The following is a 16,003-nucleotide window of genomic DNA, read 5'->3' as shown; positions in this document are numbered from 1 at the left end:
ATGTTATCTTATCCATCAAAACTTGGTCTCTCTCTGAAGAGAAATGGCAGAAGCAAGAGCCTCCAAGTAGTCCTTAATGGCCTTCGCAAACCAGAAGATGAGGAACGTGTTGATTCCTTTCGAGAGTTGCTTTCCTTGGATGGTCAACTAACTAATAAACATGATGATTATCATACCCTTTTACGGTAAGGTTTCTTCCCAATCTTGCGAAATATATAACTGGCTTTTTTGTTTCATGGTTGTGCATTTTGTAAAATATGTTCGAAAAACCAAAAAAGAGAAATAAGGCATAAAAAAGAGAAATAATCCAATATTGCTGCTTTAGCTTATAAGCTTCCGTTGAGCTATTCATCTTCGGAAGTTGGTGCAGATCTCTGTATTTGGAGATGTGTAGGAACCTCATCCAACCGTAAAACCAGTTCTCATACTCCTTTGGATGTTCTGGCCCTCTCCTGTTATCTCCCCCGTTAAAAGATGAACAAAGATGTTTGAAGCAGAACTATTATATTCTGGAAGCAGTTTATCTTTCAGTCATTTTTATGCGACGAATGAGAAATGAGAGCTGAAATCCAAGCGATGGTATAAAAATGGCATTCTATTGATTCTCTTAAATGTGTTGCAGTTTCTTACGGATGAGAAGTTTTGACCTACAACAAGCCAAAGATATGTATCTAAAAATGCTCAAGTGGCGTAAGGAATGTAGGGTTGATTTAATTTCTAAGGTGGATACTACCTTTATTTCATCTGGATATGGTTTTCTCGAGAACCACCATCTTCTTCGCATAGATAGTGTATAATAAATTGATGAAGCCATGGTGTTCCATCTTTAACCTATCAAAGCCATTTGTTACGACCTCACAGGTTTCATTTTGTTTGATGATATTCTGCAGGAATTTATATTTGACGAGTATATGGAAGTTAAGAGTTGCTATCCACATGGATTTCACGGGGTTGACAAATTTGGCCGGCCATTATATATCGAAAGGATAGGGAACATAGATCTTGATGCACTTTTCAAAATAACTACAATTGATCGTTTTGTCAAGTATCACATTTCTGAGCAAGAGAAGACATTAAATTTGAGATATCCTGCATGTTCTGTTGCAGCTAAGAAACATCTGGCGTCCACCACTAGTATCCTCGATGTGAAGGGTGTGGTGAGTATATCTGTTTGATTTTATTGGAGACCGAAGAACTTGCCAAAAGGGGCTTCATAGTTGCATTTACGTGTAACTTATGAGTCCATAAATTAACCGTAGCTTGTGGAATGGTCAATTACTCTTACAGTAATGTGGAGCTCTGGTCGTGTACATTACAGCACATCCCATATGTATACTGATTTTTTTTTCCTTCATATCTTTGTATTGCATCTGTGTGTCCCTTTAAGATGAAGCATATAACTCTTCAATCTTCACCTATCGTCATTTTGATCCTCTGTAGAATTAGGTTTGATCCGATAACTTCGAAATATTCTTGTATATGTCTTGTGTGTGTATATCATACTCTGGACACGACAAAGGCCTTTTTGGGGATTGGGTTGGTCTGAGGGTCAGACGAATATATTCGAAATTAAAATGTAGTGATCTAAGCTGTGTGAAATGATTGATATTTGTTGTGTAGGGTATGAATAACTTCTCAAAGCATGCCAGAGAACTGTTTGCAGAAATTCAAAAGATTGATAGCAGTTATTATCCAGAGGTATGTATCATAGCTTTGTGTTTTCTGAGATATCCTGTGGTTCCTTTATAGAATTCCCTTTGTCAACTTAACGATTACTCTTGTTTTCCCAGACTCTTCATCAATTATTTATCGTGAATGCTGGATCAGGGTTTAGGGTCTTGTGGAGAGCTCTCAAGCCTTTTCTTGATTCAAGAACGATAGCCAAGATTCAAGTATATTCCAATTTCCAACCTATCTACTTTTGTGTTTAGGCGACAAAGTTGAAATGGAATCTCAGATATGGCTATCCTTAATGGCAACTTCAAGATGAAACTTAGCTTATATAAAGACAACTCTCTTTATTGATGTTTAGAAAATCTCTCAAAACTAAACACAAGCTCTAATCTTGCTCATATGATCAACCACAACTTTGGTGATCATATATATATAAAACTATGAATTCCTTTTCCTAGTCCTATTACCTTATTACATGTATTTCCTTTTCTTAGAACTAGATGACTTCTAATTCCTTTAGGATTACATCAATTTCCTAATCTTGTCCTAACCAACTTGTTAGTGACTTCTATGTTGAAGTTTAACCAACATTCTCCCCGTTAAGCTTCAACCTTACCCGTGACATATCTTGTACTCCAATAAGTTGTCTCATTTCTTCAAACTTGATCCGAGCTAATGCCTTTGTCAATATATCTGCTTTCTGCGCAGTTCCTGGTATGTGTTCAACGTTGATGATCTCCTTCTCGATACATTCTCGTATGAAATGATACATTTTTTGAATGTGCTTCGTCTTCCCATGAAACACTGGATTTTTAGTGAGTGCAATTGCATACTTATTATCAATCTTGACGAGAACTTTTTCAGGTTCTCTTCCTTTGATTTCACCCAACAGTTCTTGAAGCCATATTGATTGTTTAGCTTCTTCTGTTGCGGCCATAAACTCAGCTTCACAGGATGAGAGGGCTACAGTGTCTTGCTTCTGTGAACACCATGTAATAGGTGCTTCACCTAGATAAAATATATGACCAGTTGTACCTTTTCCATCATCTTGGTCAATATTATGACTGCTGTCACTATACCCAACAATTCCTTTTGATCCTCCTCGACCATACTTCAATACACATCTGATTGTTCCTCTTAGATATCTCAATATCTGCTTTATTACATCACCATGAGACTGGAGTGGACTCTGCATATAATGGCTTGCTACTCCCACAGAGAAAGCCAAATCTGGTCTTGTGTGTAATAAGTATCTTAGGCATCCAACATTTCTTCTATAACTCGTTGAATCAATCTCTGCTTCTTCTTGTGCCTTTGAAACTTTAAGTCCAAACTCCATTGGTATCTTAGTTGGATTACAAGTTTCAAGTCCTGCTTCTTTCAGAATTCTCCTTGCATAAGCTTCTTGTTTAATCTGAATCCCATCTACTCCTTGATGGACTTCTATGCCAAGGTAATAAGTGAGTTTTCCGAGGTCTGACATCTCAAACTTTGATGACATTTCTCTCTTGAACTCATTGATCACCTTAAGGGAGTTGCCAGTCAAAAATAGATCATCTACATAGACTGCAATCACAAGAAGCGTTCCCTTTTCTTTTCTTCTGTATACTGATGTTTCTTTAGAGCACTTAACAAATCTGATTTCTCTTAAGATTTGATCTAACTTTGTATTCCAGGCTCGAGGAGCTTGTCTTAGACCATATAGAGCTTTTGATAACTTATAAACCTTATGCTCTTGTCCTTTTACTTCAAAACCTTCTGGTTGTTCAACATACACATCTTCTCGCAATTCACCATGTAAGAATGCTGTCTTAACGTCTAAGTGGTGAATTTCCCATGAGTTTGATGCAGCTTCTGCTATTAAGAGAATAATTGTCTCTAGTCTAGAAACTGGTGCGAAAACTTCATCAAAATATATGCCTGATTCTTGAACGTATCCCTTAGCTACAAGTCTTGCCTTATATTTGTTGACAGTACCATCAACATTCCGTTTTATTTTGAAGATCCACTTAAGACCAATCACTTTTACCCCACCTGGATTATCAACTAGAAACCAAGTCTTGTTTCTGTTGATTGAAATAATTTCTTCTCTACATGCTTGTGTGCATTTAGTCGAGACCTTTGCTTCCTGAAAATTCCTTGGTTCATCATTAACAGAAAGTAGCATAATCTCACATTCTTCTGCAGCTTGAAGAACATAATCCTCCAGATAATGTGGCTTTTGTATCTGTCTTGTTGATTTTCGCAGTGGAATGGGTTGAGTTATTTCATCGATCTCTTCTTCTTCTTCTTCTTCTTCTTCTACTTCTTCGTTATTCTCAGTGTTTTCACTATTCTCTTCTTCTTCTTGATTAACATCATTGTTTCCATTGGTATTGATGATTATGGGTCCTTCGCCTTCATCAATTACTTGACCCCATCTTATGTGAAACATTCCTGGATTCTTACTTGGTCCATCATTAGTTTCTTTCTAATTCCAGTTTGCTTTTTCATCGAATACCACATCTCGACTCACTATTACTCTTTTCGTTGTTGGATTGAATAATCTGTAAGCTTTGGATCCAGGCTCAATTCCTAGATGCACAAGAGTCTGAGATCGATCATCCAGTTTCTTAAGAGTTGCAGAATCAACTTTTGCGTATGCTTTGCAACCAAACATTCTTAAATGATCTATGTTTGGTTTTCTCTTTCGCAAACTTTCATATGGAGTCATGTATTTCAGAGCTTTCGTAGGTATCCTGTTTATTAGGTATGTGGAGTGTCGTACAGCTTCTCCCCATAGATAATTAGGTACCTGCATAGCCTTTAAAGAACTTCTTGTCATCTCCATTAGAGTCATGTTTCTCCTCTCCACCACTCCGTTTTGTTGTGGTGTATATGGTGTAATAGGACCACATAAATCAGCATGAAGAAGCTCTAATGGCTTTGAGGCTCTGAATGTTGTTGCTTTTGGAAAACCTTGACGCGTTTGTTTCCCAACTAAACATGATTCACAGATCCTTGATTCATCGTTTATCTGTGGTATCCCTCGAACCATCTTGTTCTGAGACATAGTTTTTAAGGTTCTAAAACTTATGTGTCCTAACCTTGCGTGCCACTTCCATGTCTGATCTTCCAGTCTCATATTCAGACACAATGGCCTTCCAATCATGAGACTTATCTTGTAGAGTCTATTATGTGAGCATGAGACTCTAACTAAAACTCTTCCACTTTGGTCATGAACTGTTAGATAATCTTGTCGCATTCTAACATCACATCCAACTTCTGTAGCTTGTCCTAAACTTAGAATGTTGCTTTGTAAGTTTGGGATGAAGTAGATGTTTGTGACACGCTTCTGTTCTCCGGTCTTGCTCTGAAATAAAATTGATCCTTTCCCTTCAATTTCTACAGAAGATCCATCCCCAAACTTCACTTGTCCTTTGATTTTCTCATTGAGTTCAGAAAAGTAGTGTCTCTTACCATTCATGTGATTGCTGGCTCCATTATCTAAATACCAGATTCCTTCTTCTCCATCCTTTGATTCGTAGTTCTTTGGTATTAGTTTCCCTTCGTTTAAGAATACAACTTCGTGCATGAAAAGAGATGTATCTGCTTCCCTTGTTTCATTCTTGTTTGCTTCTTCCATCTTTTGTATTCTTTCAGGGCATACAGAGGAGAAGTGTCCTGGTTTATCACATCTGTAACAAATAATGTTTGATCTATCCTTCTTTTCTTTCCCTTGGTTTTGATCATTCTGACTTGTTGTTCTATCTTGTGAGTTAAACCTTCCTCCCCTTCCTCGGCCTTTGTTTACTCTACCACCTCTTCCACGACCTCTTCCTCTTGTCGCAGAGTTTTGTTGGTAAGAGTTTGTGTACAAGAGTTTTCCTTGAGTTTCTTCATTGTTTTCTTCATCAAGGATTCTATCTTCATATGCTTTCAATCTTCCAATTATATCTTCATAACTAGTTGTTGTAGTAGTTTTAATGCGGTAAATAAGAGTTCGTTGCTCGGACTTGTAAAGATTTAAAAATAAAGATATATACAGAAAATATGTCACAAGATCAAGAGGAACCAGGACTCAGGATTCCAATGTGTTTCATATTCAAGTGGCTCAGAAAATAATCCTAGGCGATTATAGCTCAAAATGAAACAAATATTAACTCTATCTTTGCCAAATTAGATTCCATAAAATATTACTTGTATATTATAAGCATGGCACATCAAGCATCCCTAGGACTAAGCATGTTCCATCAAACAAAATCACAAGTAATTAATTGGAATCATAAGTCAATTAAAATCGGTGCAAAAAGTGAATTAAGAATTATTTAAATAACCACATGGCTGAAAAACAGCTTCCTCATCATCCTAGTATTGGGGTTTAGCTACTCATAATAATCATGTTCTCAAAATACATACTTGATGCTCAAAATATGATTAAAATAGTAAAAAATATAAAACAGTGAAACTACGACCCTCTATAAGCGTCCAGAGAAGAACGATACCAGGGAACTGCAGTAAAGTAACGACACTCCGCTGCTGCTGTTGATGCTGTGGAAAATAAGACTGCTCGGTGCAGTCTGTTCTTCGTGTTCTTCAAGGTCCTCTAATGGCAGCAACAGCAGCAGGTGGGAATTGCTTGTAATCCTTCTTCTTCGCTCCTCTGCGTCCCAAACCTTCCCCAAACTCTTGATAAAAACTCTCTACCACTTCTCAACAGCCTTTATATACACAACAGGGTCCAAATAACTCGATTAAATCCGAGTTTATCTCCCTTTTTCTTCACGTGCAGTTGAGAGAGAAATCTCTTTTATGTTGCTTGGTACGCGTCTGTTAGCTATAAAATAGCCACCAAACTCTTCCTATGACTTGAACAGGACCAAATACATGATTATCCAGCGTAAAAGTCTCCCAAAATCTCCACAAAATCTTCGACAGTGAACAGCAGGACACGTCTCTCTGCCTGGACTTTGATCTCTTCTTCCGTCTTATCCAGCCCAATTGGTTGGGTCTAATTGCTTGCAACAGGCCTGTTATGTCTTCTAGAGTCCATAAGTACCAAATATGCCCATTGAATCTCCTCCTAAGTCGCTCAAATCTCTGCTCAAAAACTGTTGTCGCTGCTGCCTTTTTTTCCCGCCAATTTCTGTTTTGAATTTTGAAGATGACCTCCCCCTATCCAGTTCCAGTGTCCCTTTAGTACATGCTCTGAAATGGGGTGCCCCTTATCCAAATTAGGGGTGCCTTTATCAATTCTTCTGGGATGTTTTCCGCACTTTTTCAGGGTTCCTCCGGGGTATTTCCGGTACACTTCTGGGGAGCTTCCGGCATGCTATATACAGAGGTCCAAATGCCATATTTTTAGCCAATTTTGCCGCAAAACCTTATTCTTCTAAAAACACCTACAAAGAGATTAAAAACCAAAATAAGTACAACAATGGATACTAACAATATACACAATTGAGATAAATATAAGACACAAAAATGTGCCTATCAGTTACTTTACTGCAGTTCCCTGGTATCGTTCTTCTCTGGACGCTTATAGAGGGTCGTAGTTTCACTGTTTTATATTTTTCACTATTTTAATCATATTTTGAGCATCAAGTATGTATTTTGAGAACATGATTATTATGAGTAGCTAAACCCCAATACTGGGATGATGGAGGAAGCTGTTTTTCAGCCATGTGGTTATTTAAATAATTCTTAATTCACTTTTTGCACCGATTTTAATTGATTTATGATTTCAATTAATTACTTGTGATTTTGTTTTATGGAACATGCTTAGTCCTAGGTATGATTGATGTGCCATGCTTATAATATACAAGTAATACTTTATGGAATCTAATTTGGCAAAGATAGAGTTAATATTTGTTTTATTTTGAGCTATAATCGCCTAGGACTATTTTCTGAGCCACTTGAATATGAAACACATTGGAATCCTGAGTCCTGGTTCCTCTTGATCTTGTGACATATTTTCTGTATATATATTTATTTTTAAATCTTTACAAGTCCGAGCAACGAACTCTTATTTACCGCATTAAAACTACTACAACAAAATGGCGCCGCCGACGCGGACTTGTTTATAGATTTGTTTTTAGGTTTATTTTTTATTTTTTACTATTATTTGTTCCTTTTACGTTTCTTTTTGTGTCTTTGATTTACAGGTTCGAAGTGGAATACTAAGGACTTGGGAACAAAAAGCTTAAAGCTAAAAGCTAAAAGAGAAGAAAAAAAAGACATAATGTTTTTTTTTTAGGATTTAATTTTTATTATTATTATTTTTTTGTATATAGCTTTTATTTTATTTTTTTAGAATTTGTAAATAGGCTTTATTTTTCATAATTTTTGTAATTTTTGGACTTTTTATTTGGACTTTATTCTGGACTTTTGGACATTTTTTTTATTTTATTTTTTTTAACCCTACGGAAGGGTCTTATTATTAATAAAAAAATATATTATTAAATTGTGTGCAGGGAAGGACGGTGATTACAATATCACCTCGGCCCCTCGGGTTCGCACACGACATAGGAGTCGTGGCCCGAGTCGACGACAACGGTTCATCCCCCGTATGGTACGGGAGGTAAGTCCAATCGAAACACTCGTGAATCCCCTGCAAGCGAGTTACTGTACTCCTTAAGGTGCTAATTGTTTGAGGACGAACCGGACTGTCTTTATTTTCCTAGTAAAAGGCAAGGCCTGGCCTAAACAAGATAAGGGTTCGGATTTCATCACCGTTCCCTTCTTGCCCATTTTAGGAAAACAAAACCTAACGCGAACCCAAGCTTTAAAATCTGATTAGAAAGAGACCTATAGGGTATCGAGCTTGTTAGGAAACATTTTCGAAGGAGATTGGTTACCTTTTAAGCAATTTCAAAGTTCATGATGACTTCTTGGAGTTGAAACAAGCTGCCTTGTAACGCCGGTGAGGCCTTGGGTATCAAAGCTCCATTGAGCTTCCCTCGCCTCAGTTTCATCTCACATTAGCTCGGATTGATATAGAGGGGTTGCTCAAACTGTAACGAATTCCCCTTCGAGAGATAGAAGCTAGTCTAGAAACAATCTAAGGGAGCCATCATGATTTTTGATTGCTAGATAAAATAGGCTTGTCGTGGTCGAGTCAGCCTTCTTTGTGCTTGTTTAGAATTCCCTTGCAGTTAAAATGTCAAACTGGTATTATAATAGCCATCAGAATGAATATAATTATCCAACTGAACAATATGGACATTATTATGACCATAGTGTGAATAGTGGTTGGGAACGCCAACCTTTTGAAGGTTATGGGTCATACCATGGTGAGCCCAATTACTATCCACACGTGCATCAGTCATACAAGCAAGAATATTATAGTACTAGTACTTCATCTCTAGAGGATACAATCAAACTATTGAAAAGTAGTCCTTATTATGATCCTTCAGTTCCTATTCCTTCTCTAGAAGAGACTCTCAGGAATTTAGATGAGTCATCACGTCAGTTAGCTGAATCGACGTATAAATTAGATGAGGTGAATAACGTAGTTATGGACGAAAGAACTGCAACAACAACTGAATCTGTAGAAGATATACTCAATAGATTAACTCAAAACTTAGATCCTACACTAAGGGAACTTTCTTTGGAAGAGACCCTTGAGAGGATAGCTGAGTCGACACGTAGACTTGAGTTAGAGACGAACGAAAGTATTGCTCAAAATAACTTGAATTGCCAATATAGTGTATCTAATAATACCCTTGAGAATGAAGATAGTTTTTCACATAATCAAGATAACGAGGTTATAATTGGTAACACTACTTATTTAGATAAGGTTCAATCATCTTCGTACTATTATGGTGATGAGGATAGTAGTGATGAAGAATCTGAAATATGTAGGCATAGTGATCAGGAATCTAGTAATCCAATTGAGCTTTATAGTGATTATATTATTTCTACTTCAAATCCAAATGATTTTTATTATTCACCTATTCAAGAGGACGAGGATTTGATTAGGAATACCACAGTTTTAGACGATGTAGTATTTCCTCTTGATTATGAAGCCGATAGTGGTTTAGAGGAACGGGTTTATTCCGAAAATGTTGTTTTAGAGTCTAGCGACTTAGAAACAATAGTATTAGATGAAGAAGATATACCCGTAGAGATGAGTAAAGATGCACTACCTGATAATAAATTAGAAGAATCAATTGACCATTTTCAAGAATCTGATGATCTAGAAATTAGGGAGATTATGACTAGTCTATCTAGAGACACTGAAAACTCTAAGTTTGGGGGTGATTATCACCTTCCTAGTGACTTACCTTTAACTCTCAGAAAGTCCCTTCACTTAGGACTTGATATCTCTGCCTCGACAATTTTACAAGATTACCTTCATACTCGTTTTCCCGAACCTAATGATGTCTAGGAAGAAATTCAGTCGTTAGAAACCCATCCTCTGGTTGATGTGGTTTGCCCAGGCTATGATCCCCAGATTGACTTTGTTTTCCCACCAAATAGTTTTCTTCCAACTGTGGGAACGTTTATATTCCAAATGTGTCGAATATTAAGTTGTGAGACTAAACCTAAATGCTTTAGGAAATTAGAATCGACACATTTGCTTAAGAATGACCACTACTCTCATTGTGGTCAATTACGTAAGTCAAATCTTATTGACTTAGAGGATCCTCAGTTATTTAGGTTATTATTGTGCGCTTCTAAGATCATATTTGAGTTTTTCCAGACTCTAGGAACTAATGATTCGGATCCCCTCTTTGAAGAAACGCAGCCAATGAAAATTTTCTATGTAGACCCCTTCATAGAACCTGAACCTGAACTGCAATTAGCGATAGTTATCCATAAACTAGGTAAGGGCATGCTAGTCTTGTACATTTTCTTGGTTCACTGCAGTTTCCTTTTGTCAGCTCTTTTTGGTTTTAAAGACCCACAGTTATTCCGGCTACTGTTATACGGTTCGAGTTGACTAAACCTTTTCTATGTCTGGCTGAAGACTTTAAACTTAGAACTTCTTGGGAGGTAACCCAATCTCATGCAACACGGTAATATCTTTCCTTAACTCTTTTGCTTCAAATGGTAACAGTTTCTCCTTGTTCGTGCTTTTAATTTTATCTTTAGAACATTGAGGACAATGTTAGATTTAATTTTGGGGGTATGGGAGAAACTTTTTAGTTGCAGTATGAATAAATAAACTCCAGAACCTAGAAATTTATGCCTATTGAGGATTGCACTAACTAATCTAAGTGGATGGAAGCATTTTGGTTGTAGGAGTTGAGGAACCAATCTGATTAGATGGCAACATCTAGAAGAGTCTATTCATAAAAGCACAGAGCTCAGGTGTTAGAAATAACATGATAGTTTCACCATATCTCGTTGAGTCCTTTTCACTTCTATTTTTATTTTATTTTATTTTTAAACCATGTTTCTCTAAGTGATAGGTGGGGCCCACGATTCAAGTTGTTACCAATGCTAGGGTGAATTAGAGAGATTGAGATACAAAAAAAAAACAAAAAAAAAAGTTGTTGGAAAAAAAAGAAAGAAAGAAATTGAGACCAGACCATTTGACCAAAAGGAATAAATTCAATAAAGTCGACCACTGGTACCCTTGTATATGCCAGTTGTGTTGACCTAGAGTTAGGTTATCGACCACTGGTACCCTTGTATATGCCAGTGTGTTGATATTAGTCAGACTAGTATCTCAATCCATTAGGATAGGTTCATTTTGGCGGAGGCCTTCAGACAGATATGGGAAACGTCGTTCACTTAGTAAACATCAAAACCATATATGTTTTTCTATATCTATCTTTTTGATCTATCCATGTGATTAGTTTTGACTCCGAATATGATGTCCATAGTGCAACTATCTGAGTAGAGCTCTGTCACTTTATATGAATTTTAGTATGCTTGAGTGCAAACTCATGTAAAACAATTGGAATTTCGCATCAGGGTACTTCTTCCTGTAGTCAATAAGTATGCCAACCAAGGAGATTCTTTAGTGCCTTCCAAGGTTCTGCGTAGATAGCTAAGGTCTGGAGTACAGGTTTTGTGGATATATCTCTGGTAAGCCCTCCCGAGACTATAACTCGGCCACTAGGCCACCTAGGGGTTTAAAAGCTTATTGCATACGCTAAATGCAATCGACGATGCCTGCGACAGTGAGTTAGGATTTAATTTTCTATATGATTTGCTCGAGGACTAGCAAATAATAAGTTTGGGGGTATTTGATAGGCACATTTTTGTGTCTTATATTTATCTCAATTGTGTATATTGTTAGTGCCCATTGTTGTACTTATTTTGGTTTTTAATCTCTTTGTAGGTGTTTTTAGAAGAATAAGGTTTTGCGGCAATATTGGCTAAAAGTATGGCATTTGGACCTCTGTAGATAGCATACCGGAAGCTCCCCAGAAGTGTACCGGAAATACCCCGGAGGAACCCTGAAAAACTGCGGAAAACATCCCAGAAGAATTGCTAAAGGCACCCCTAATTTGGATAAGGGGCACCCCATTTCAGAGCATGTACTAAAGGGACACCGGAACTGGATAGGGGGAGGTCATCTTCAAAATTCAAAACAGAAATTGGCGGGAAAAAAAGGCAGCAGCGACAACAGTTTTTGGGCAGAGATTTGAGCGACTTGGGAGGAGATTCAATGTGCATATTTGGTACTTATGGACTCTATAAGACATAACAGGCATGTTGCAAGCAATTAGACCCAACCAATTGGGCTGGATAAGCCGGAAGAAGAGATCAAAGTCAAGGCAGAGAGACGTGTCCTGCTGTTCACTGTCGAAGATTTTGTGGAGATTTTGGGAGACTTTTACGCTGAATAATCATGTATTTGGTCCTGTTCAAGTCATAGGAAGAGTTTGGTGGCTATTTAATAGCTAACAGACGCGTACAAAGCAACAGAAAAAAGATTTCTCTCTCAACTGCACGTGAAGAAAAAGGGAGATACACTCGGATTTAATCGAGTTATTTGGACTCTGTTGTGTATATAAAGGCTGTTGAGAAGTGGTAGAGAGTTTTTATCAAGAGTTTGGGGAAGGTTTGGGACGCAGAGGAGCGAAGAAGAAGGATTAGCAGCAATTCCCACCTGCTGCTGCTGCTGCCATTAGAGGAACTTGAAGAACACGAAGAACAGACTGCACATAGCATTCTTATTTTCCGCAGCATCAACAGCAGCAGCGGAGTGTCGTTACTTTACTGCAGTTCCCTGGTATCGTTCTTCTCTGGACGCTTATAGAGGGTCGTAGTTTCACTGTTTTATATTTTTCACTATTTTAATCATATTTTGAGCATCAAGTATGTATTTTGAGAACATGATTATTATGAGTAGCTAAACCCCAATACTGGGATGATGGAGGAAGCTGTTTTTCAGCCATGTGGTTATTTAAATAATTCTTAATTCACTTTTTGCACCGATTTTAATTGATTTATGATTTCAATTAATTACTTGTGATTTTGTTTGATGGAACATGCTTAGTCCTAGGGATGCTTGATGTGCCATGCTTATAATATACAAGTAATATTTTATGGAATCTAATTTGGCAAAGATAGAGTTAATATTTGTTTTATTTTGAGCTATAATCGCCTAGGATTATTTTCTGAGCCACTTGAATATGAAACACATTGGAATCCTGAGTCCTGGTTCCTCTTGATCTTGTGACATATTTTCTGTATATATCTTTATTTTTAAATCTTTACAAGTCCGAGCAACGAACTCTTATTTACCGCAATCGAAATACTTCAACAGTAACGACACTCCGCTGCTGCTGTTGATGCTGCGGAAAATAAGACTGCTCTGTGCAGTCTGTTATTCGTGTTCTTCAAGGTCCTCTAATGGCAGCAGCAGCAGCAGGTGGGAATTGCTGCTAATCCTTCTTCTTCGCTCCTCTGCGTCCCAAACCTTTCCCAAACTCTTGATAAAAACTCTCTACCGCTTCTCAACAGCCTTTATATACACAACAGGGTCCAAATAACTCGATTAAATCCGAGTTTATCTCCCTTTTTCTTCACGTGCAGTTGAGAGAGAAATCTCTTTTCTGTTGCTTTGTACGCGTCTGTTAGCTATAAAATAGCCACCAAACTCTTCCTATGACTTGAACAGGACCAAATACATGATTATCCAGCGTAAAAGTCTCCCAAAATCTCCACAAAATCTTCGACAGTGAACAGCAGGACACGTCTCTCTGCCTGGACTTTGATTTCTTCTTCCGGCTTATCCAACCCAATTGGTTGGGTCTAATTGCTTGCAACAGGCCTGTTATGTGTTCTAGAGTCCATACGTACCAAATACATCCATTGAATCTCCTCAAAACTCGCTCAAATTCCACTTTCAAAACTGTTCTTCGCTGCTGCCATTTTTCCCGCCAGTTTCTGTTTTGAATTTTGAGAAGGAAACTGACCTCCCCCTAATCCAGTTATGGTGTCCATTTAGCACATGCCCTGAAATGGGGTGCCCCTTATCCAACTTAGGAGTGCCTTTAGCAATTCTTCTGGGATGTTTTCCGCACTTTTTCGTGGTTCCTCCGAGCTATTTTTGGGGTACTTCCGGTACACTTCTGGGGAGCTTCCGGTATGCTATCTACAGAGGTCCAAATGCCATATTTTTAGCCAATTTTGCCGCAAAACCTTATTCTTATAAAAACACCTACAAATAAATAAAATAACCAAATAAGTATAGAATCGAGCACTAACACTATATACAATTGAGATATATTAGACACATAAATGCGTCTATCACTAGTCTTCTTTAAATCTAAGACTTGTTCGAGAGAAGCTATGATATGAATATACTTGGATCTTGTTAAACTATTGAGAAACTTCTTTACCAGTTTATCTTCATCAATGGATTGTCCAAGTGACGCAGCTTTTGAGGCTATCTCTGATAGCTTTCATGCAAAGCTGTCAATAGTATCAGTGTCTTTCATCTTCATTCTTTCAAATTCAGACATTAAGGTTTGCAGACGGGCTTCTTTAACTCGATCAACTCCGAGATTACGTGCCTTTATTGCATCCCAAATTTTCTTTGAAGTTTCCTGTTCACCAACTTGTAGAACAAGACATTCTGGTATTGCTTGAAAGAGTAATCCAATGGCAACATTGTTTTTGTCTGGGTCCAATGTACCAGGATCAATTGTTTCCCAAACTTTGTAGATTTTCATCAGTACCTTCATTCTCATGGCCCATACTGTGTAGTTTGTGGCGTTGAGGATTGGAACTTGTATTGATGGTGGTGTGAACTGTTTTGCACCCACAATGGTGGTTTCGTTTTCCATGGCTCAGAAACAAGCTCTGATACCAATTAATGGCAACTTCAAGATGAAACTTAGCTTATATAAAGACAACTCTCTTTATTGATGTTTAGAAAATCTCTCAAAACTAAACACAAGCTCTAATCTTGCTCATACGATCAACCAGAACTTTGGTGATCATATATATATAGAACTATGAATTCCTTTTCCTAGTCCTATTACCTTATTACATGTCTTTCCTTTTCTTAGAAGTAGATGACTTCTAATTCCCTTAGGATTACATCAATTTCCTAATCTTGTCCTAACCAACATGTTAGTGACTTCTATGTTGAAGTTTAACCAACAATCCTTCGGTATGGAAAATTTGGTTGTCCAAAAATTGATTTCAGGGGCTGGGAAGCAACTACCAGAGCTGCCCGACTGAAGTTATTCACCCAAGGTACACTTTCTGGGAAAGAGAAACTCCTTAAGTATGTCAATGTGTTTCTCCATCCAAAGTTTTATCCTCATTGAAATTTTTATATTATTTAATTACGCAGCAATTTGCCAAGTTTTCTTGGTGGAACTTGCACTTTTTGTGAATATGGAGGTTGTTTGATGAATGATAGAGGACCATGGACTGATCCGCAAGTTACTGAACTGTTGCAGGTAATATCTCATTCGTTGTTATATTCTCCTCTGAACATTAAGTATCCACTTTCACTTTCTTGCATCCTTCTTGTTTATTTGAGGTGCATGTTTGTATTGTTTGTCATAGGCAAATGGCGAAATAGAAGCGCCACCCATTTGTGAGAAAAACCACTGTGGTTGCAGATGACCACATGGATTTAGAGAAACACAAGCAAACTAGTGAGCATGATGAGGTTGTCATCACTTCGAAAGATCTTGCTCTGGCAGCAAGACCTGAAAACACCAAGATGGTGACCTACACAAATTTCCATGGTTCAGCCTTCTGGGGAACTAAACTCCGTGACAATTTCTGGTGTTTCTTCGCTGTCACCATCTTGTTTATGCTTTCCTTTCTTTTGAGGAATTCAATGGCACATCGTTTGAAGCAAGAAGTGGTTATGAAGCAGCTAAAAGAGCTTATAAGTCAGATCAAAGAGCTTTCTTCCTCGGTA

General features: G+C 37.6%; 1 protein-coding gene across 1 annotated transcript; it reads left to right on the top strand.

Annotated features, from left to right (window-relative positions):
* Positions 1-15,699, top strand: LOC113305881 (phosphatidylinositol/phosphatidylcholine transfer protein SFH11-like). Its single transcript, XM_026554873.1, has 8 exons — positions 1-185; positions 623-722; positions 891-1,157; positions 1,621-1,698; positions 1,791-1,892; positions 15,272-15,321; positions 15,422-15,530; positions 15,640-15,699. Exons 1-8 carry the CDS (start codon positions 1-3, stop codon positions 15,697-15,699), a joined length of 951 nt encoding a protein of 316 aa, XP_026410658.1.
* The last annotated feature ends 304 nt before the right edge of the window (positions 15,700-16,003 follow it).

This window comes from Papaver somniferum, chromosome 8 (genome assembly GCF_003573695.1).
Source record: "Papaver somniferum cultivar HN1 chromosome 8, ASM357369v1, whole genome shotgun sequence".
Lineage (NCBI taxonomy): Eukaryota > Viridiplantae > Streptophyta > Magnoliopsida > Ranunculales > Papaveraceae > Papaver > Papaver somniferum.
Note: the sequence above shows the minus strand (reverse complement) of the source record. Positions and strands in the feature narration are given on the sequence as shown.